The 20,926-nt window shown below is 44.2% G+C and overlaps 2 protein-coding genes across 2 annotated transcripts in view; one reads left to right on the forward strand and one right to left on the reverse strand. All coding sequences in view use genetic code 11, as the record gives it.

Annotated features, from left to right (window-relative positions):
- Window positions 1-312: 312 nt before the first annotated feature.
- EGR_08274 (BTB and MATH domain-containing protein 43) lies at window positions 313-12,015 on the forward strand (the record flags this gene model as incomplete). The annotated part of the gene is made up of 8 exons (XM_024497523.1): window positions 313-374; window positions 4,357-4,698; window positions 6,624-6,778; window positions 6,862-6,989; window positions 8,501-9,158; window positions 9,388-9,920; window positions 10,591-10,733; window positions 11,826-12,015. The coding sequence occupies 8 exons, from the start codon at window positions 313-315 to the stop codon at window positions 12,013-12,015; spliced, it is 2,211 nt and encodes a 736-aa protein (XP_024348064.1).
- A 7,459-nt stretch (window positions 12,016-19,474) lies between these two features.
- The window catches only part of EGR_08275 (Nucleosome assembly protein 1-like protein), a gene marked incomplete at both ends in the record, with an annotated part of 6,498 nt that continues 5,046 nt past the window's right edge, over window positions 19,475-20,926 (reverse strand). Inside the window, 5 exons of the mRNA XM_024497524.1 lie at window positions 19,475-19,570; window positions 19,637-19,662; window positions 19,737-19,834; window positions 20,059-20,198; window positions 20,853-20,923. Coding sequence (XP_024348065.1) covers window positions 19,475-19,570; window positions 19,637-19,662; window positions 19,737-19,834; window positions 20,059-20,198; window positions 20,853-20,923 — 431 coding nt within the window. The remainder of the gene's footprint in view (window positions 19,571-19,636; window positions 19,663-19,736; window positions 19,835-20,058; window positions 20,199-20,852; window positions 20,924-20,926) is intronic.

The following is a 20,926-nucleotide window of genomic DNA, read 5'->3' on the forward strand; positions in this document are numbered from 1 at the left end:
CGTAGTAATCCAAACTACAGTGCTCTAGTTAATATATCCTCGATTTTCAGAGAAGATAATTCTTCGTCTCGGCTCTTTAGCCACTGCCAGGTGGACTAGCCCCTGGGTCATACCCGTTGCCCTAAACTTTAATGCATGCAGAATATACATATTCTGGCCAAGTATTGTCTTCTTACGTCCTTGCAAAAGTTTCAAGAGGCTAAAAACCTAGGATTTATTTATTTTCTTTAGCAAAAATCTTTTTATTGGAAGAGTTTTGAGTTATTTTGCAATGTGCTACACACTCCCAGTTTACATAGTAATCTAAGACCAATGGGCTTGGGATATCATCAGTGGAGCAAAAAAGATCAAAGCGATTTTTGCAGGCTCAAAAGGTGTGAATGCAGGTAAAAGGCCAAATGTCTACCCTTAATACTTAAGATCTTGTTTTGGGACCGCTGTACTCCACCTCACAAAGTAGTCGGCAATTCTGCAGTATTCATCGAGGCAGGAACGGTATCATCTGTCACTAATCAGGACAAAATGTCATCTACAATCAAAAGCGGAGTCTAATTTTCTAATTTTTTTTCCTACAACGAACCATTTTTTGTTAAGTGCGCTAGCGCGAGAGCTATACCACGCTGATAAATGAGTGCAATCTTCTGAAATAAGGGACATTAACTTCTAGAATAAAACCTAATAGTTAGCAAAAAATAACACGTTAATTTATGTGTAAATTAAAATTTTGTACCTGGTGAAGATTTATTGGCCTACAAGTTATAAAATAACCCCATTTTTATCCTTATGTGAGCACTACAATGAGCTCCTCAATGGGTGCATTTGCCTCTTAATTGCTTGCTTGCATTACCAAAAAATAATCTTAGTGTAATATTAGGTTTTAGCTATGGCCAGCTTATGTTCCGGGAGTTAAACTCATGCTGTGATTTCCCCGAACCCTTCTTCATTGTGGAAGCCCGAGTTTATAAAACAACCCTATTAGTTGACCCTAATGTCTACTATTGCGCTGAATAAAAAACACGTTTTTAAGCATTTTTTGTTAAGCTTCAATAAAAGTCGTTTTTAATTGGAAGGTGGTTGATAACGTTATAACCAGTCACCAATGCAGTAGTATCTCGTGGCTGTAGAGCCGATCGTCTAAGTAAAATTGCCTTTTGAAAGTCTTTATATTAGTTTACAAAGTGAGAATACTTTTTTATTAGTAATCCAAAATGTGTATGCTTACTTTGTTTAAATTGACAATAACTCTGGAAACGATATTTTACCTGTAGGCTCGCCTGTAGCTTACTGTGGGTGTGGTACGTGGTTGTTGTTATGCGCCGCTATGTTCAATTATGAGCTGCTTTTCCTTTCTATTTTTTTAAAGAAATTGAACTTACCATAAGTATGTTTTTTGCCGCTCAACTTAGTCACAGAATTGTCCCACGTGTCTTGCGCTAAATAGTTTGGCGCATCCAAATTTAGTTGCCTACTTAAAGTCAGTTCCAAAACTGCTTAGTATGTTCTTTTTTGTGTAATTGTTAGTTCATGTGTCCTAATTATATGGTATTCGGGGTGTTTTCTGGATGTACTCTTTTCGCTTTCCTGTCACTGAAAGAACTGATACTACTGTCGGTGTTCCTTGTGTTGCTGTGTTGAATGGAATTATAAAGTCTCATGCTTTATAATGAGTTTTGCGACCAATGTGAATGGCGTGTGTATTGGGACATCTACTCGTAGCTTTCTGCACTTCCTTTTTGCACTGAATTTTTTGTTTAAACCTGTAAGCCACTCTTCACTCTCTACATTTTTTTGTAAAGCACTTGAAATTTTCGACGAAAATCTTTAGTCATAAGTGTTTAGCTTAAACAAGTGTCTTTACGCAGTATTTGATTTAACAGCATTCAACTAATAGATGACTTTCTTGAAGTAAATAATCCATCACTCACAAACGACATGCTTTACATGCATCCAACTTATGCTTCATTGGTGGTTTTATGGCGTGATTGACAACTGCATGACATTTCAGTTTATTTGTGTGAAAACTCACGCATCTCCTACCTTTTAAGAGTGGTTTATGTTGCTACAAACCTTCTTTATCAATTTTTATTTAATTCTACCCCAGACGAGCTTGTGTAACTAGCCTCGGAGCAAAAATTGTAGTGTCTTCTCTCTGAGGTTTGCACCACTAATTGGCCTAATTCTTAGTCACTTACTATGAATAAGTTTGAAGATCTCCGTCTGCATGCCTTTACTTCCTTCACCATCATCATCCACGAAATCACAGAGAAGTACAAGAAGGATTTTTGCTCTAATATCTGGAGATTGCACAGTGCTAGTAACTTACTAGATGTTCAAACATCTCACACCTACTCGCAACTATTTATCCTCTTGTTTGTGCACATTTCCAACCGCCTCATGGCTAGAATTATTTCGCCTTCGTCCTTTTACTGTTCTCACTTCGCATAATTTGGGAATTCAGAACATCAGCAATGTGCAAAATTTCGAGGGTTCTCCTGGCAGCGCGATAGCAGCAATTTGTGCATCAGCTGAAAACCCGCTCTCGCATTGGCTTTATTGTCATCCACACCTGTCACGATGGTTACTTTTTTCTGTGGGAAAGAATTAGCTGTCGCAGAGCTATAGTCTCGTGTGTTTTTGGTGTCTCACACTTAATGCTTTTTTCGTATCACCTGGCCTCCTTTTATACCCTCCTTATGGTAGAATCGAGGGACTACATTAAAACGGAACTGTTTGCTGTGACTGAGCTGCACAACAATTACCTCTTCATATGGCTTGAACATCAGGTGAAACTCACCATTACTCCTGCATCGTGTACCACTGGTTTGTGTCATCTGTTTAGTTTTGTTTATGGATGCCTACTTTATTAACACCGACTTACTCTAGCATTCAATAGTCTGAGCTCAGGTGTAATACGAGTGAATACGCCTTAGTCGTTGCAATCATTCCGAGCAATTCGTTTACCCGATTACATTCGCCACCTTGGCTACTTCGTTTTGTCTCAGAATGACCGCTTTTAACTTATGGACTCGCGTCTTCACGTGTGAGTGACGACATGGCCAAACTTCACAGACGCCCAGCTCAGGCTGCAACTTTCTCCATAATTCATACTTTTTTCTTGTTACTTAATGATTCTCTATTTAAGCCTGATCCTCCTCAGCTTTTCATTAGCCCCCTCAACAAAGCTGGAAGCTTAATTGCCACTAGGCTGCGAACTTAAATGCTGTATGGGTGGCCAGCGTGACCACAGTCACCTGTGCTCAGCATCATACTCATATCAGTTAACACTTGCCTATACTACTTCAACGTGGATTGGAGAGCGTCTACATTGATGGTGAATGACTTAGTGAGGCTCTGAACTCACCCGTTATATGAGTATGCGATGCGATTGCAGTAACGGAGGTTCAAATTGGACTGCACGCCTAAAAGCGCTTACCCTTTCTTATGCGTAGTTCAGGGGGTTGGCTTTTCTTTGAATAAAGGGGAATGTTTTGCTGTCACTAAACAATAAAGCAAACAGCACAACGACTCGTAGATGCTCAACGTTGTTTTCGTGGTTCGTTTGTCATTTATCTCATACCATAACTTCGGTGGATTTTACTCTAAAATGCACGCTTATGTATTATGAGTCTACTGCATGACTGCGGTTACGGGATCTCGACCTGTTTTATGCACAATCGCGGTCACATCTGCTCAGCTTGGCCTGTGCATCATCTGAAACTCGTTCCCCCGCTTTCGTATCATTCATGCCTTACTCCTCTCTTCTTTTCGCTGTGTTTTGGAAAATACCGTTTTAACAAACACCGTCTGTTGATAACTTACAATATAATGTGAGTTTGTAAGGCATCGGCTACATACACTTAGTTTTGTTCGCGCACCACTTAAAGTACTCTTCGGTTTTTTCACGCGATTCGCCTTGTTCTAGTTTTGTCTCAGCTAAAGGACAAAGTGACTACAGTTACAGACCCTCAAATTGGTTCGAATATCATTTGGACCTTTTTCCTTTTCCGTCTTTCTCGCAGCCCCTAGTTCTCACCGGAGACGTTATAGGATTCGTGAGTCCGAATGGAAAGCCTATAAGACTGTTACCAGAAGTTACATGGAACTGAGGGGATCGTATAGTCAAGTTAAGTCTAAGCCGAATGTTATTTAGCCAAGCTTTCTCTAAGCGTTGTTTTGGATGTCCACATTTCGATGGCTTCACTTTACTTTGGTAATTGTAAATACTTAATGGGGTTTGGTCTCTTATATAGTCTTATGTCATCTTCTTAGAGCGGTTTCGGAGAAAAAGGCTAGCTACCTCTAAACCACAGGTGGAAAACACACCATATTATTTATGCTTGATGTCCTTTTCTACAGTTCAACCCTCCCAGTCTACCTCCACAACCGTCTTCTCCTCCACTTTGAAATGGACGTACAGCGTTTCGCCACCTTGGATACCACAGACACGGGCCAGAACGCTCAAGTGGCTACAGTGAGTCGCACCGCCACTCCACCACCACCGCAGCCACCACCACCATCAGCTAGCCTAGAGGCCTTTGCACCGCCCGTGGTGGCAGAATATTGGTGCCATACGCAGGTCCGCGTCACCAAACTACGCTATATCTGGACCATCAGCAACTTCTCTTTCTGTAGGGAGGAACTCGGTGAGGTGGTGAAAAGTAGTGTCTTCTCCTCGGGACCTAATGACAAACTCAAATGGTGCGTTTGTTTTTTTCCTCCCTCTCCTTCCAGCTGCTCATCTGTTTTTATTTATTCGACCGTCAATTACAGGAAAAGAATGCATAAAAGTCGTTTTAATGCATCCTGCTCTTAGGGCAGCTTCAGGGATATTGGTCTCCTTATTAAACAGCTAATTGCTAGTTGCAGTAAATCGTGTTGTGAACAGTTTGATTGAGTTCGGAAGAAATAATCCACCGTATTGTTGATCCTTTTCCTACTTATTGAAGTATATCATTGAGGGTAATCACAATCCCCGGAGGTATGCAAATCTTCCCCCCCCCATCTATGTCGTCGGATGGGGATCGTCCAAGTTCATTTAAACTGCCGATGGTGCGTTTGTCCTCCGCAGCTTGAAGGCCGTACTTTGTTGAGAGAGGGGTAGGAAGTTGGACTGTGCTTTCTTCAAGTGATGTCCTTATCCAATGCTCTTGGTAATTACACCTCCTGCTTAGTTTTGGCGTATCAAAGTGAATTTTAGAGTCTTGTCGTTGGAATGGGAATTGTACAGATGGAAGGAGGGCAGTAATTTGCCGTGACTAAGCATGTAGTTTGATCATTGGAATCTGGTGAGGTGGCCACTCTGAGGTGGACATGACTGCGGAACTGCGTCTCAGGATTGCTAGTGAGGCGCAGTTTGAATGTCTTTGGGAAGGTATCAATCCCTCCACATTGAAATATACCGTTTAGTGGATAAATAATTAAATAGAACCGTACTGGTCAAATACATGTGGGATATTTTGGAGGTTGGAGGTGCGCTTGAATGATGGCGGAAGGAGGAAATGGGAGGGAATTGATTATATTCGAGTTTAGCTTCCTTTTATCATCATTAAATAAAGACAGTTGTAAACTCGCACGCGAATTGTAGCAAACAGATCGGAAAAATTGCTATCATAAACTGGCTGTTGTGTGAGAAAGGTGTATGTGTGCCTTGGCGTGAGTGTTCAGTGGAGAGAAAGTAAGCCTACCACCCATATGAATTCTGTATGATTCGTTTCATACGTGTAAGATGCGTCTGCTACAGTCAGCTGTAAGTAATTATCTACGTATTTTCCAAACACAAGAGGGTGTGTGACGAATAAGTGGGTGTGCTGGCATCGCCTAGACTGTTTTGTAAAAGCCTGAAGCCATTTGAGGGTCTAGTCCACTTAGCTCTGTGCAGAGGTTTAATCTCTAGCCCCTTCACATTAACCCTGGGTCTTTCAATTTCTCGTGATTGTGGCTAACTAGGTGCTTCTGTCACACCATCGGTGCGACGACTTAGAAGCCTTTCCATCCACCCGTAGACCACAGTTAAACTGGTTTAATTCGTGCTCTTTGGGTGGGGCTTTCAACCACGATACTTGCTAGTGTCGTGAATCAGGACGCTGTGGGTAGATCCGACACTCGCATTTGACATTTTCGCCAGCTCTTAGATGCGAATATCCTTGTGGTCGTGTAAATCGCTCCCAGGGTAGTCGCGATTTTAGTCGATTGGACTTATGGATCATTATTCTTTGAAAGGGTGTTTTATTTCTGCTTAAAGACGGTGAATCTTTACTACCAATATAGAAATTCTGCAGACACTACATCCAGCATGATATGGCGACCCGTCATAGATCAAAAGAAAATCCGATCTGCCGTGCAGAAGTCATGTGGTACCCTCAAATACGATGAATTGGTCCTCCTTTTTTTCCTATAATGCTATCAACTTTCATAACAGAAAGAGTAGGCGCGTCAACAGATCCCGTTGATTCCGTAGTTTCATTTTCTGTTGTTAATTTGTTCATGGCTGTAGCTGGCTTGAAGATCGGGGCGCTCTTCAGCCGTCGCACAGCGAAGTGATATCACATGATTGTCAGTTGACAAGCAGTAAGCCCTCAACCTCGTTCTTACTCCATCTCAGTCTCTCACTCCATTTGTTTTAGGTGTCTCCGTATAAATCCGAAGGGCTTGGACGAGGAGAGTCGGGAGTATCTCTCTCTCTACCTCCTACTCATCAACTGCGGCTCAAAGAGTGAGGCTCGTGCTAAATTTAAGTTCTCTATCCTCAATGCGAAGCGCGAAGAAACCAAAGCCATGGGTGGGTTGCATTCCTTCTTTCCCTCTCCCCTGTTTGCTCACCCTTTCTCCTGTGCTCCCCTTAATCCTTCGTTACGTTTACAGAGAGTCAGAGGGCATATCGCTTCGTACAGGGCAAGGACTGGGGCTTCAAAAAGTTTATTCGCCGCGACGTTCTTATGGATGAGACCAGTGGACTCCTCCCCAATGATCGACTCACCATTGTTTGTGAAGTAAGCATAATACAACCGATTTTCGTCAGCTATCCTTAATTTCAACTGCCTCGGGCACCTTTATGACACTTTGACTTGGCTACTCCTGATGTTTTTGGATTGGAGATACTCATTCCGATACACACAGTTAGTTCCATCTATTCAATTCATCATGAAACTAGTCGGAGTGTGAACAGCTTTTCGTTCATCAGGTTATTAGTTTGAGTAGTAGGCAATTTGATATGCTTTCTATTCGTTCAAGCCATTCCAATACTGGTTGTTTTATTGCTCTATGAATTAACCATGGGTGTCTATCAATGGGGTGATTTATCGTCTTCACATTTGCTACTTTATTTCGTGCATATTATTGCCCGATTTATTTGTTTGTGGTTTGTAACGTTTTAACAGTACATAGTCATCTGCATGAAATGAAGAAATACTGGCTGCCGCAGGATGGATGGATATTCACTATCAAATAATGCAGAAACAGCTATTCTAGTGCATGAGTTCCAACCTGTCGAAGAAACCTCCATCCACCGTAAAAGTCGCAAAGCAGTGGATTGGGTCATAGTCAATTTGATTAAATAGGCTTCACTGGGGTCTCACATCAGCCCTCCTCCTCCACTGGACCGAAGCATGCTGAGTGTAGAGCACGGGATGCCTGCCTATTTCTAGGTCGCAGGAACGCAGTTGGGCTTCGCCGTTCCATTTTCTATTCTCCTTCCATCTAATGTGTCTCAGGCGGGACGACCCAGACTTCTTCCTAAGGGATTTTTATTTCATAACCCGGTCAATTGAATGCAAGTTAGTCAATACGCGTTATGTCGTCACCATCCCCACCAACCTTGAAGTTGACCAATTAGGTGAATTCTCCTTCGCGGTGGTGCTTTTTACTGTTTTGTCGCCTTTTCCTCTCAGGTATGCGTTGTGAAAACCATACCGTCTGACAGCGATGTCTAAAGCGCCACTTTCCAGCTTCCCACCTCACCCGCATTCGACGCCCATTGTGCACACTTGCAGGTGGCTGTAAATTTCCGCGTATCTCGCTGTTTCTTCACTTTTAGTGGTTACCTTTGTGCCACGATGCGACTAGCTAGTTTCTCGGGCATTGATGGTCCCACGACACTGAGACACGACCACTTCTCACCCTCCCTCACCTCTACCGTCTCATTACCTTTGGTATGGGTCTGTCGTCTGTGTTAAAGGTTCCAATTAAAGGAGGGTGTGGGGAGGTTAGTTAACTAAATAACCTATCTGATTGAATTTACCGGTTTTTATCTGTGGGAAAAAGACAGTGGTGAACACGTTATTCTTCAACTTCTCTCTCTTTACTGGTCAATTACTGTGGAGTTAGGTTGATTGAAAGGCAAGTCATGGGATTCAACCGTGGTGCCAATTAATAATCCCTGAAATTACTTGTGCTCCTCACTCCCACGCTCATTGTTGATGATAGGTGTTTATTTTCCTCCTCCCCTTCTCAGCATTTTCGGGTGTTATCCTGCAGTTGATTAACCAAATTTCTCCATTTTCAGATATCTGTGGTGGGTGACACCCTCTCCGACAGTGGTCAGATAAATAATCAACAGGTCACTGTGCCTGAGTGTCGTCTCCACGAGGACATCGGTTCCCTACTCCTCAAACAGACCCTGACTGACGTCACCCTAGTTGTGATGGCCTCTCCCATCTCCCCACCCCAACAGATTCCTGATAACCCATCGCCGCTCCAAGTAGGAGGACTTGATAGTGAGTCTTCCATCCTGCCTGCTGCCTCAACAGATGAGGAAGAAACCAGCTGTCGGGATGCTGAGGACAATGAAGAAGAAGAGGGCGAAGGGAGTAAAACACCTTCAAGAGACGATGTAGAAGAACAGGCTGCAGATGGTGAGAGTGAGGGAGATGTTTCCTCCGCTATACCGCTTCGTGGTATCCTCCGCGTTCCGGGCACACAGCCACCGCCAATACGGCAGCAATCGGACAGCAATGAGGCGGTGCGAAAAGCCGCGCCTCCACTTGTTTCATGCTCCGCCTGTTCTTCCTGTTGTCCTCAACAGCAGCAGCAGACGAGGGGTAGTGGCGATATTGATGATCGGCAAAAGCATCGACATGCTATTTCCACATACTCTGCTTCCTCCTCCACTTCTTCTATCACTGATCCACTTTCGATGGATGGTGGATATGTCTATAGTGATGGTGAGTCTGACTGTATTTGTTGTCTCGTGTAAAACAGTTGTTCAAAAGGCGACTGTACAGTGTAGATTCTCAGTTGAAACTGTATTTCAAAGTCTTGGCTGATTTTTAAGATTGGTTTGTTTCCCATCTGGTGGTTAATATCAAAAACTATGGGAACTTCGTATCGAGGTATTGCTTGTGTTTCATTAAAGTTTTTCAATAATGCAATTTCCTCAACTTCTTCAAACAGATTGTAATTGTCAGTCCGGTTTGACAACACCACTGCCGCAGCCGACAATACCGCCACCCACATCATCCTCCCTAACACCTCCTCCTCCAAATGTCGTCTCCACAACAGCGGCTATCCAGCTCTCCTCAGCGACCACACCCTCCGCTACTGCGTCTTCCTCCTCCACTCCCTTCTCCGCAGCAGTTGTTGGTAGTAGCAGCACTACCGCCTCTAAGCCGCATCACAACTATCATCAACTTCTTTCCCCTATCAGTGCCCCTTCCACTCCTACCCCAGCTATTGGAAGCGGTAGTAACGGTGACGGTTTTGTGTTGCGTCAATTTAAAGCGCACAAGGCCATCCTGGCGGCGCGGAGCCCAGTGTTTGCAGCCATGTTTGAGCATGGAATGGCAGAATCGAGAGCCAATCGAGTCCACATCACCGACGTGGAGCCGGATATCCTCGGCGAAGTGTTACGATTCATCTACACTGGACGAGTGGTGGGACTGGACAATCCGGTGATAGCGCAGGAGCTTCTAGCTGCTGCGGATAAGGTGAGAGAAAAGCGATTTTTCCCTACCTTTTTTGAATCGTGTATGTCATTATTTATAGAGTCGACCAAAATGAGGCTTCGGTTTCCCTAAGTTTTTGAGGGAATCTGTAGAGTTTTGCTCCTTTGCTTCGATAGGTAATATCGCGCCGAATACAAATCGCCATCTTCCGAGCCTTTATCCTTTTCAAAGCAGTTCTTTTCGGAGTTATGAATTTCAATTAATCCCTTCTTTCCAAGGAAGATCTTAGCGGGGAGGACTCGAAGCATAGGTAACAGTGGGTAAATCCCCATGGTATAGGTGTGATGGCCGAATTTTAGCCGGCTTTACTACCTGAGTTAAAACCGATGAATTGCTTTATCTATCTACTTTTACAAGTAATTTATCCGCATTAAGTTCCACTACTATCTGACATTTCGAAGGGAATCGTAAAGGTAGAAAGGCCAGCTGGATTAGGGGATCTCTATTTCACTTTTTTCCTGAATTGTGCAGGCCCATCGTCCGAATGGCAATCGATCATTGCATTGTCCAGTTGATTTCCCGCACTTGATGTCGTTAATGCCACAGGCAGCAGTTCTAATGCTCTTCTTTCTTCCCCAAAAGCAAATCGTATTGCTTTGACAGCTGTAGTCTAAGGTACAAAAACTCATTCCTTATATTTTCCCCGTTGTAGTACCAATTGGAGCGGCTGAAGGCGATGTGCGAGGAGGAATTGGTGGAGCATCTCACTGTAGAGGCGGCCTGCGATATCCTCAGTCTCGCCGACATTCACAGCGCCGAGCAGCTCAAGACACACACCCTCGATTTTATCATGCTGTGAGTTCTTGTTCTTCCTTCCTATTCCTCCCTCCCGACGTGTCTTCCTCACGCACGCGGTAATGTTTCTTGGGGCTTTCAAACGGCATAATGGACCTTGGTAGTGCTCGAGACCGCCTCGAAAACATTGTAGGTCCAGGTTTTTTGTTTTGCTTTCCTAGTATGATGCCATTCTTTAACCTGCTCGACGCCATAGATACGTTGATAGAGGTGATGAGGAAAGGGAAGACCCTAAAAGAATGAGTCAGATGAATGAAAATGAGGGGACATTAAATTGATGCGAAGGCTTATCTTTGATGAGGAAGGGATTGTGGTCGCGTCAACGAATCCTAAAGCTGCATTGGTGTTGCTCGTAGCGATGGTAGAGCAACTGATGCCCCATTTGTATACACTAATCCCCTTTGTGCATTCGTACTTGCTTCCTTGCTTGGCTGTTTGTTGGCAAAGTAGTCCACTAAATACCATCTGGAGAAAATTCACACCCCAACAAAGCCGTAGACGTGGTCCAATTTAAAAGGTTACTTTTCTCTAGTGGGTAGATCCTTCAATCTCTTAATACGGGTCTGGAAGTGGGTGAGGAGGAGGTGGAAGATTACTTGGGTTGGACATCAATATTGACGTAGTACCCGAGTTCCAAATGGCTGGAAAGGTCTGTACCAAATTAGATATGACGTCCTCGGGGATACTCCTCCTCCTTCTCCTCCCTCCTACCTCCTCCCTCCAACCACATCGACTGTAGCTGATGTCTAGCCCATTGGGAAACCTTTCAAGGCCATCAGTAATATGAACAGACCGTGCAGGGCAAATTAACTCTTCGATGTTTTGTCCTGTCTCCACTTGACATTCTAAGGATCTATCTAGACTCATCAGCTGGTCTTAGTATTCCCCTCAAGGAGCGACCTGGGACGGCTCTATCCCGCCACGTTGTCACTGCTCCAGCATATGAACATGCTAGCTCGTATAGAATGGCTCTACTAACCAAAGACTAAGAAGTCTTATGAAATTAAGGACAATTGAAGGGAATTATTTAATTTCTTTCCCACTCAATGTTTTATGCCTCCTTTCTTCACCTCTCTATGTGGGCGTATGCAGGCACGCACAGGAGGTGTGTGAAACAGAGGGCTACGAACGACTCGTGCGTCATCGTCCCCACCTCTTGAACGAGTGCTTTCGCACCATCGCCTGCCAGCAGTTGCCTTTGCGCTGTCCCGCCGTAGGAGCTTGCAATTCCAATGCCTCCTCCAACTCCTCCTCGTCGCGTAAGCGTCCTCGACACTCCTAACTGCCTCCTCTGAAGTGGCTAACAAGGTTCAGGCCCTTCTTCCCCCCATCTTCATTCTTCTCCTTCCGTCTGTTCCTCTTTTCTTTCCTTTTCTGTCTGAATTATCACTAATTCCTGCACGCATGCACGTACATACAGTGTGCGTTTGTTGGTTTGTTTGGTTTTATGCCCATGCTATCCATTTGAAATAAACCAAACCATACATGCAAGTTCTGTTACGATGGCAATGATGACAATGCGTTATCTTGTGCTTTGTTTTGCGTCTCCTTTTGCGTTATTTGTACATTTCCATGACACCTTTTTCCCTCCTCTTATCTCTACCTGTGTCAAAAGATGTCAATCTATATATCTCTCCTACGCATTCAAGCCGTCACACTTAGAGCTGATCCCTCTCACTGAACACACACACAGACACACAAATCTGGTTCCTGCTATAGTGATGCTGTTGAAGTAACCATACTTATATTACTTTCTTGATGTTGCTATTTGGGAGGCGACTTGGATGTGGGAACGCCCTCGCTCTCTCCAGACATCCTTGAGATACGCTTTTATAGACTGCTCATTTTGAGGTGGTGAACAAGTTGAAAATTCAGCGGTACCGTGGGATTTTCTGAATGGACTTAATCTGCAGGCTAGATCGGGCAGTTTTCACTCCATCAGGTGGGTGATTTCTATAGCCTACTTCTAGTTCTTTGATAATTGGTGGTAGTGGTCATCTTGAAGGGTGCCGAATCGGTGGCCAGTCGGTTGTCTGGTTTCCTAACTCCCTACAGGTCGTCTTGTTGCCCTTCTGACTTTTAAGTCCGCCTAGAAGAGTTACGCCTCAAATTCTTATTCTTCCGGAAATCTGCGAAATCGGCAGATGAGATGAGTGACAGTTGGTCTTGTCCCAGTTGTCATGGCAGCTGATATCAACAATCTGGTCGGAACAGGTGCAAACTACAACTAAGACGACCCGAATGGGCATGGTGGATACAATTTGAACATTTCAGCGACGAACCGCATTCAGGGGAATTGGTAACTGGTGCTTGATGGACAATCTTCGCTAGTTGGTGTGGTAGAAGGGAAAAGAACAGTCTTGTGTCTGTGATGAATTGCAGAAGCTTGTCCCAACTCGGTGGCATAGAACTCGAAGGCGTGGAGGACCGAGTTCTTGGGAAGGATCCTACACCAGGTAGTGCACAACGCGAAACTTCACGTTGTCATGCCTCAAAACGCCGGACTACTAACTCGTGAGATGATTGGTGCTTTGGAAGGGCATGGACTGGGAGATGCTGCCTCACCTCAGTCAGGTAATGCCTATTGCCTTGTCCCAGTATTGGACATGGGGTGTAGACTGCGCCAAATGGAGTGTCTGCCTGAGTAGCAATTTTTGTTGCCAAACTGGTGCGCCTCTCCGGAAGAGGATAATCAACCAGATACACTTTCTGCCATAATTTTTCTCCCATTTTTATTAGATGGAGACAATGTGCACTTTTATTGGGAAAACCTCACAATTTCGCCTAATCAACCCTGACAGGTGTCATTTGGGTGGGTAAGGCAGGGGTTGTATAAATTGGTTTGTTTTGTCTGAGGCGATTGGCAGGTTTAACATCACTGACCTTTCCACTCCTTCCAAAAAGTGGAGTAGAAGCGACCTATGGGCTTTGTTTTGATGTTTTTCACCGTAAAGACTTCAGGATTCAGGTAGTCCGAGTCTACCGACGAGCGCTCGGATGGACGCGGCTTCAGTGACCTTCCGCAGTGAGTCTACCAAAGCATCCATTTCGTATTTCTCTTTGTCAGGTCAAATGTGGAGATATAGGATTCCTCGAGCGGAAGATAGGGAGGTTGAGGTGAAGCAGTAGGTATGTCTATCTTCAAATTCACCTCTTTTTATCTCAAAGTAGGCGCGGCGGTGGGGAGCGGAATACGGGATGCTGCTTTCTGCTGCCTCCTAAAACCTTCCCAATATTCAGTCCACTTGAGAGGCAACGCGGAGCCCTCCTCACAAGGCGTACCTGGTTGCCATGGCATGAAGTGATGTGTCCAAGATGTGTGGACCAGTCCATCATTGGGGTCAGTCATTCCATCACTTAACAAACGCTAAATTCGTTACTTTTTCACCAGGACTGGAAGGTCCTCCAGAACGTGAGACAGCATCAACCCGGTCGGTCATCCTCACAGTCAAATAAGTCACACCAGGTGAGACACCTCGGTGAGGTTCCAACGTGGAGCGACCCACCCATCATGCTCCATGAAACGCGCATTTCACGAGTCTCTTCTAGTCGAACCCTAGAGATAAGTTTAAAAAATCATGCAAACTTTTATTTCTGGTCACCTGACACTTTCTCGGGTGAAGTTGGGTCGGCGTCTCCGGGATTACTGACCTCTTATTTAACCAGCATTTCTATTTCGGTAGCTTAATCAAGACACTAAGTTCTTTTGAGAAAAAACTTTTAGCCAAAGCAACCCCCCACACCCGCCTCTCGCCAACAGCCTCTCTTCTCTTATCTCCGCTGCATCTGAGGTCCTTGTTTTGACTGCTGTGTAAAAGTACAAAGCAGGATCGCAATTAATCAACAGCATTGAGACCTTGGCGCCATCAAAAGGTTAGACCCGACTAAGTTTCAGACGAAAAAAAAATGGAATTTTTTTGCACTCTTTACGGCTTGGGAAGAAAAATGCGGTTTTCAGGCTGTAATCGAAAGGCGACATCCCAACAGTTGGGATGCAGTGGTCGTCTCTGACTGCCAATTTGGAACCGCGGGAGATAGACTAGGCTGGAACAGGTGGAAGGTGCTTCTGATATACGGCCTGATTTACTCTACCTCTTTGGGGTGGACTGTCCATGGAATGCGTCAGTAGACTAGTCATTGTTCGAGGTCTCAAATGACAAATGTGAGAGGTGAGATTGGAGCTCATTGGTTTGATGTGATTGTCGAGATGCTGCATCATCTTCTTAGGGAGGAGGACTTTCCATTTCTGACAATGAGGACGCTCCGTTGTTAAACTCACTTGCCTTACAACGATCAGCGTACCGTTTGGTGTTCTGCACCTCTTCAGCATTTTTCACCTCGGCCCCAGACCACCCTTACCTGGGGATTTTTCATCAATCTCAGAACTGGGAGGTTCTTCAGCTCCTCCCAAAGGTGACAATCTAAATGTCATTAAACGAGAAGCTTTCAAAGCTACGGATGCCAGTTATCAAAAAAGAAGGTCCTTTGTAGTTATTGGAATACCTCCGGATAGGTCAGAAGTGAATCCAACCCTGGATAACCTCCTACTGGAAGGCTAAAAGCGTCAGCCTCGCAGGGATGTGCGCAACTGGTTGTGTTAGAACATCATTTGCCTAGATCCTTCCTTTTTTTGTCCCCTAACTGCACCAGCTCTTATGTCCATGAATTTTTTTCGAAGGGTTTGCGGTAATTCCTGTTGGTAGAATGTACTGCAACTTGTGGAGAGGCTTGTAAAGTGTCCTCACTATCAGTATCGGTCACTCTCTCCCACTTTGCTGTCGTGTCAAAATCTCACAAAGATTGAGAATCATCCGCATCCCCCTTCCCACCTCCATGAGTCTGGCAAATGTGACCCAAGCTTGTCTACTTTCCGGACTGCGGTTAACTCGGCTCCAGGGCTAGTAGAACCTCCAGCAAGAAGTAAATGGCATGTAGAGGAGGTATTTGAATGGATCGCTGACATAGTGTCGATCAAGGTACGTCTCTGGAAGAGGATATTGCTTCTGAGCCCACCCTTTACTTTCATTGTGGAAGTACTTCGATTGGACAGGGAATGTGGCAGATTTATTGTGCACGCTTTTTGAGGGGATGTGTAAGGTAGTCTGTTGCTTAATCCCCACTGGGAAATGTTGACGGTCCAACAAATCTCGATGGTGTGATGGAATCACTTCTACTTCTTCTTGGAAGACTTTCACTGCACAGCTATACACGTCAAATCGGCGAAGGAAGAGAAACTTCCATTCTTAATCTTCCATGAGAGCACAAAATGCAGCGCCTCACATCTCCAACCGTCGTGGAGCCGTTCTATCATGAAGAGGTGTGCGCTTGACGGTGGAAGTAGATGAATTTCTTACTGCTTCACCCTGATCCCGGTATTGTCCCCCTCCTGGGGAAGCTTGTTCATATCGCCTCGCACCGCTTAATCCCAACCTCCTCTCCCTCTGGACAAATGACCAAGTTTGTTTGTTTAAAAATCGCTACAAAGTGTGTTGATATTCTTCTTATTTCTGTAACGGCGTACCCTTGTTTTCATCCTGTGAATACTGGGTCGGTAGTACTCGAGTTTCGGTTCTAGAGACGGGATGGAGGGTACAACATTAGCTACAGGGGGGTCACAGGAGAGGGTAAAAAGCCACGCAATGCCTTAATTACTCTTCTGGGTCATTCAACAGTGCCATCTTCGATAGAGGCGGTAAATCTCTCGGTGGAATCAGGGATTCCGCATCAAGCTTGGTCATTGTTGATGTGTTGAAGAAGCCTACTTGTCAGGTGGTCTGTCTAGACAGTTCATCAAGCAAAGTATAGCAGTCTTTGTTCAATTCCTGTCCGTTTCTTGCCCACATTGGGCGTTTCTTTATTAAATTGATACCATCTGAGCTTGTGGAGTCTCTGTAGGGGGGGAGGGTGACCGCGTGGTTCAAAATTTGCGTAGTACTGATTGACAACGAGATGGCATAACACCGTGACACCAACGACGACTTAAATTTAATTACTGGTCCTGTCATACAAGAGTGATGTGACAAAAAAACCTTTCATTGACATCTACCATAAGAGCTGCGGCAACTTCCTGCCACCTACATCAAGTGGCAATTAAAAGTCGAGGCAAGAGCTTGACATTACTAGTGTCGTGCGTCATTCCTCATTAGCACTGAGGCTTCGACACGTCTGTGCTGTTACACGCTCTATAATATCAATCATGCCTTGGTGGATTACTCGAAGTCTGAGTTGTGGGGAGGAATGGCTTCCATATTGTCGCGTTACGTAACCGGTCTCCCGAGCCACCCACCACATCTAAGACATGCACCGTCACTCCGAAAACCGTGTCCTCTGTGTGGGTGGACTGCGAACACAACCACTGTGCTTCAAAAGTGGGGAAAAAAAGGCTTCTTCTTCATGAGCATTTAGAACAATTATCGCGAAAATCTGCCCCATGAGAAAATTTCCATTCCAGATTTGAGATGAAGTGGGATGGAAGGTACTGGTCCCACCTCATCCTCTCTAAGCGATGTCCATCATTAAACTGGAAATGGTTATACAGGTGAGGTGGGTTCAGTGATCCTTGGCATAGATGCGGTAGTAATAAGCCAAAGGAATTGCAGAGAGCATGCTACTTACTAATGGTCAGTAGATCAGGGGGGATGGCTAATAGCACGGACTGAGGTGCCCGTAAAAGGTGCTGTTAAAAAGCATCACATTACTGCGGAAAAAAAAAGATTTTAAGAAGAAAAGTGTAGTGTAGTGGATTTATATTACGAAGAACACATGAATATATTTGGCTACTTTATGACCTTAGTGGAAAACTAGAGCACCAGAATGGTGACCTTATTTGTGAACAGTGGTGGTCGACGAATTTCGGCGCATTTCTAGTGCCACAAAAATGAAGAAAATGTTTCTAAAATTATAAGATTCCTTTTTCGAAATTTGGAAGATTACGTGGATTCATCTCAGTAGGAATTAGAAGTTCGGTAAAAGTTATCGCTTGGAGAGCGGAGCCAAATCTACTGTATGCGGGGTTTCTACCGCTACAGTAAATACAGGTGAATAGGGATGGGGATGCATTAGTTTTGCACTATCTACACCGTCAAGTAAAAATACCCTTAAAAGTAGCTATCTCTGAAGGCATAACCCTGCGCCTTTTAGGGTGACGTTTATCTACTCGAGTTGTGGAGGTGGTACCAAATGCTCGCACAGTACACCAACCTTTAGAGGGGACAGCTTTATAATAGACGCCATCAACTCGATTGCCTGAGATGACTTGGCTTTAATGACTCTCTTCCAGTGCATATTTACAGATACGGACATCTGCGAAGTAAGGCGCCTTTCCTCTATCCCAAGCAAGAATTGGCAACCAGGCAGAAAAGAATGGAAAAATTATTCGCCACATCACAGGCCTGCATCCAAATCATCCATTTTGCGGCTTGTTTAAAGCTATTTATAGCGACCGCTGATTGACCTTGGACTTGGAGGGATTATTTGGTCAGGTAGGGTAGAATTAACGCTATCGCAGCCAATCAGAAGAAAATAAGTAAGTGCAGCTCGATTTCCAAGATTGTTGAGGAAATCATCACGGAAATAAATTCTAGATTACTGACCAGGAAGGATTCTAGGACTTGAGGATTTAAAAGAAGCGTATTTATTATTAATGCGTGGAAGAACTGGGGGGCTACAGACAAGGTCAGAAGACCTGCCTAACTGAATTGCATGTGGTATTCAAGGCAGAAATAAACCACAATCTTTCCCACTTATTTAGCCAATCACGAAATGAAGGGAGATCTGAGAGCTACACATAGCCATTTGGGGATCAAGGACACCTCGACTTTTTCATTCTTTATTTATGAGTAATGTCAGCGGCCCATTAAGTATCCAAAATAGCCAAATAACGTGGATCTTTACGTCTCCTTTTTAAGGCCAATCAAGGGAAGATTTTCACTGTTCCAAAACCTGCCTACTTAAATGAGGTCTCCAAATAAGTAGTGTATTCGCTACCACGTCGATAAAAGCATAAGTACTTCATTTTTCTATATTTCCTTGTGATTTTAAGGGCATCCAGCTAAGAATATGGAAAATTCCCCTAGAAAAGTCCACACAAAGGGAGAGAGAGGAATTTTCACTTGAAAAGTATCCTAGATAAATTCCCACTGATGAAATTTCATTTTAATTAGGCGTTCATACAGTTTATCTCCTACCTGTTTCCCACTCCTCCCTATTTTTAATAGGTATTCTAAGCTCGGTCGGCTGAGATGATTTCGCGGGATGGAAGCGAAATAGAACAAATCAGTTGTGCGCACCAAAAAATGGGCTAGATTGGACTAATCACAATAAATTACTGGGAAAGTGGGTGGCCAGCCATCGAGGCGCCCGTAAAATGCCTAGGCTGCGTGTTCCGCTAATGACTAGTCTACCAGCCGTTCTGTCTACTTGGCAGGCATGGCAATGGAGAGTGACAATTTATGCGCCTCTCTGTAAGGCCAAAGGCAGACTGAAAAAGGTATTCGGAACGCGCCCACACAAAAGGACTTATTTGACTAAAACTAATACAATGCAAATACAAGCACAACACAGGGGATTTGGTGTTTTTTGGAGTGAAAGAGAGGGAGAAACAGGCTGGTGGGAATAAATCGGAAGGCCTACTTCACTTTGGCTACCACCTTGAAAGTAAAATGTGGGAGACAATAGTGGGGGAAGGGTGAGATTGGGAGGTTCACTCGCTTCCCGCTTCAGTGGGATGAAGGGCCTAGTGCCTAGGCCTGCATCACCTCGCCCGTGTACCAGTACACCGCGTAGGGCAAAACTCGGTCACGTATGTAGACGCAGATGTCGTAGTCTTCCATCATTTGCTAAAAGCACCAGTGAAAATATTATTGTAACACTTCGTCCTCATTTTTTGGCTATGTTTTACTCACCACGTATTCCGGTGTATCCAGCGCGTCTACAAGTCAGTAAAGTAGGATCAGAAAGGCGACAATTGCCTCAATTACGCGTAGAAGTAGCACAATTGCTCACCTGGTTGGAGGTCTCGAAAGAGATTGAAAAAGGAGTCTTTTGGTGGAACAGCCACATCACCAGTTGGCTCATGTGAGCTAGTCCAATCGATCTGTGACCTTGATGGAGGTGAAAAAAAAGGAAGGAGGGAACTGACCAATTAAATTCCAGGGAAGTGGAAATTGGGCCTAGCAGTGTCCTTGTGTTTGTAGGCAAAATTAGCAATTTTGAGAACGATGTCAGTAGGACGTGTGTCAACCAAGGGAGAAGATGCACGCAAAAAATAGAACGTTAAAAAAAAACTTTTAACGGAACAAAAGTGAGCCAATTGCTAGCCTCATACGCCTTGGTGGAGGTGACTTTGGTTGGACCGAATTCATTGAGATCTTCACATTGGTCAATAAATTTTAATGAAAACTGCTTCATCAAGACAATGTCCTTAAAAAAGGGATTCTGTTTGAACATAAATACCAGTCGAAAGCCCTGTAAAATAAAAGAAAAAATAATTTACTACTGTCCGATCATTGGCTGAGGAGAGAGGTAATCAAAGCCAAACTCAGTTTTAATTAGTAAACAAATTTATTGGCAATTTTTTCTCATTTTTAAAAAGATATTTTCACAGATTAGGAGGATAATATTCATCATGAAGCTATGCGATAACAGTGAATGGGATTGAAACGGTAGTGTCTTTAAATCCCAACCCATAACTGGACGAAGCGACAGAAATGCATCCAAATTTCTTCGATGTTTCATTTGGTTAAAATATTTTGTTTATAGAGACCATAATTTCAGCTTCCAAACTACCTATTTCATTTTCTGCGTCTATGGCTATAATGCAGTGCTGACTAGCATCTGGCAAAATGTCATCAGAGAAAAAAAGGGAGGATGAGGTGAGGTGAGACGATATCTCTCCCCTATCTCCGACCTAATCTCAATGGCAAGGTTTTCTAATGGAATAAAACCCTCAATGCTAATGTAAGCTGTCTTTTGTTCACGACTGCTTTAATCACCTTCTTGAAGAGCCCAAGCCGTTTTAATTTCACAGCCTGTAGAGAGATCAAGGCTTTAACTACGTCATTACTTTCCCCCTCATACCCAAGGTTTCTGGCACGCGAGATTGAACATGTGACAACCTACCGGACTGGAGAGTTTCTTAGAGAAGGAGTATCGTATACCCTCAAGGTACTGCAAAATTTCCATGTCCATCTCTG

Source organism: Echinococcus granulosus, assembly GCF_000524195.1.
Source record: "Echinococcus granulosus chromosome Unknown EG_S00101, whole genome shotgun sequence".
NCBI lineage: Eukaryota > Metazoa > Platyhelminthes > Cestoda > Cyclophyllidea > Taeniidae > Echinococcus > Echinococcus granulosus.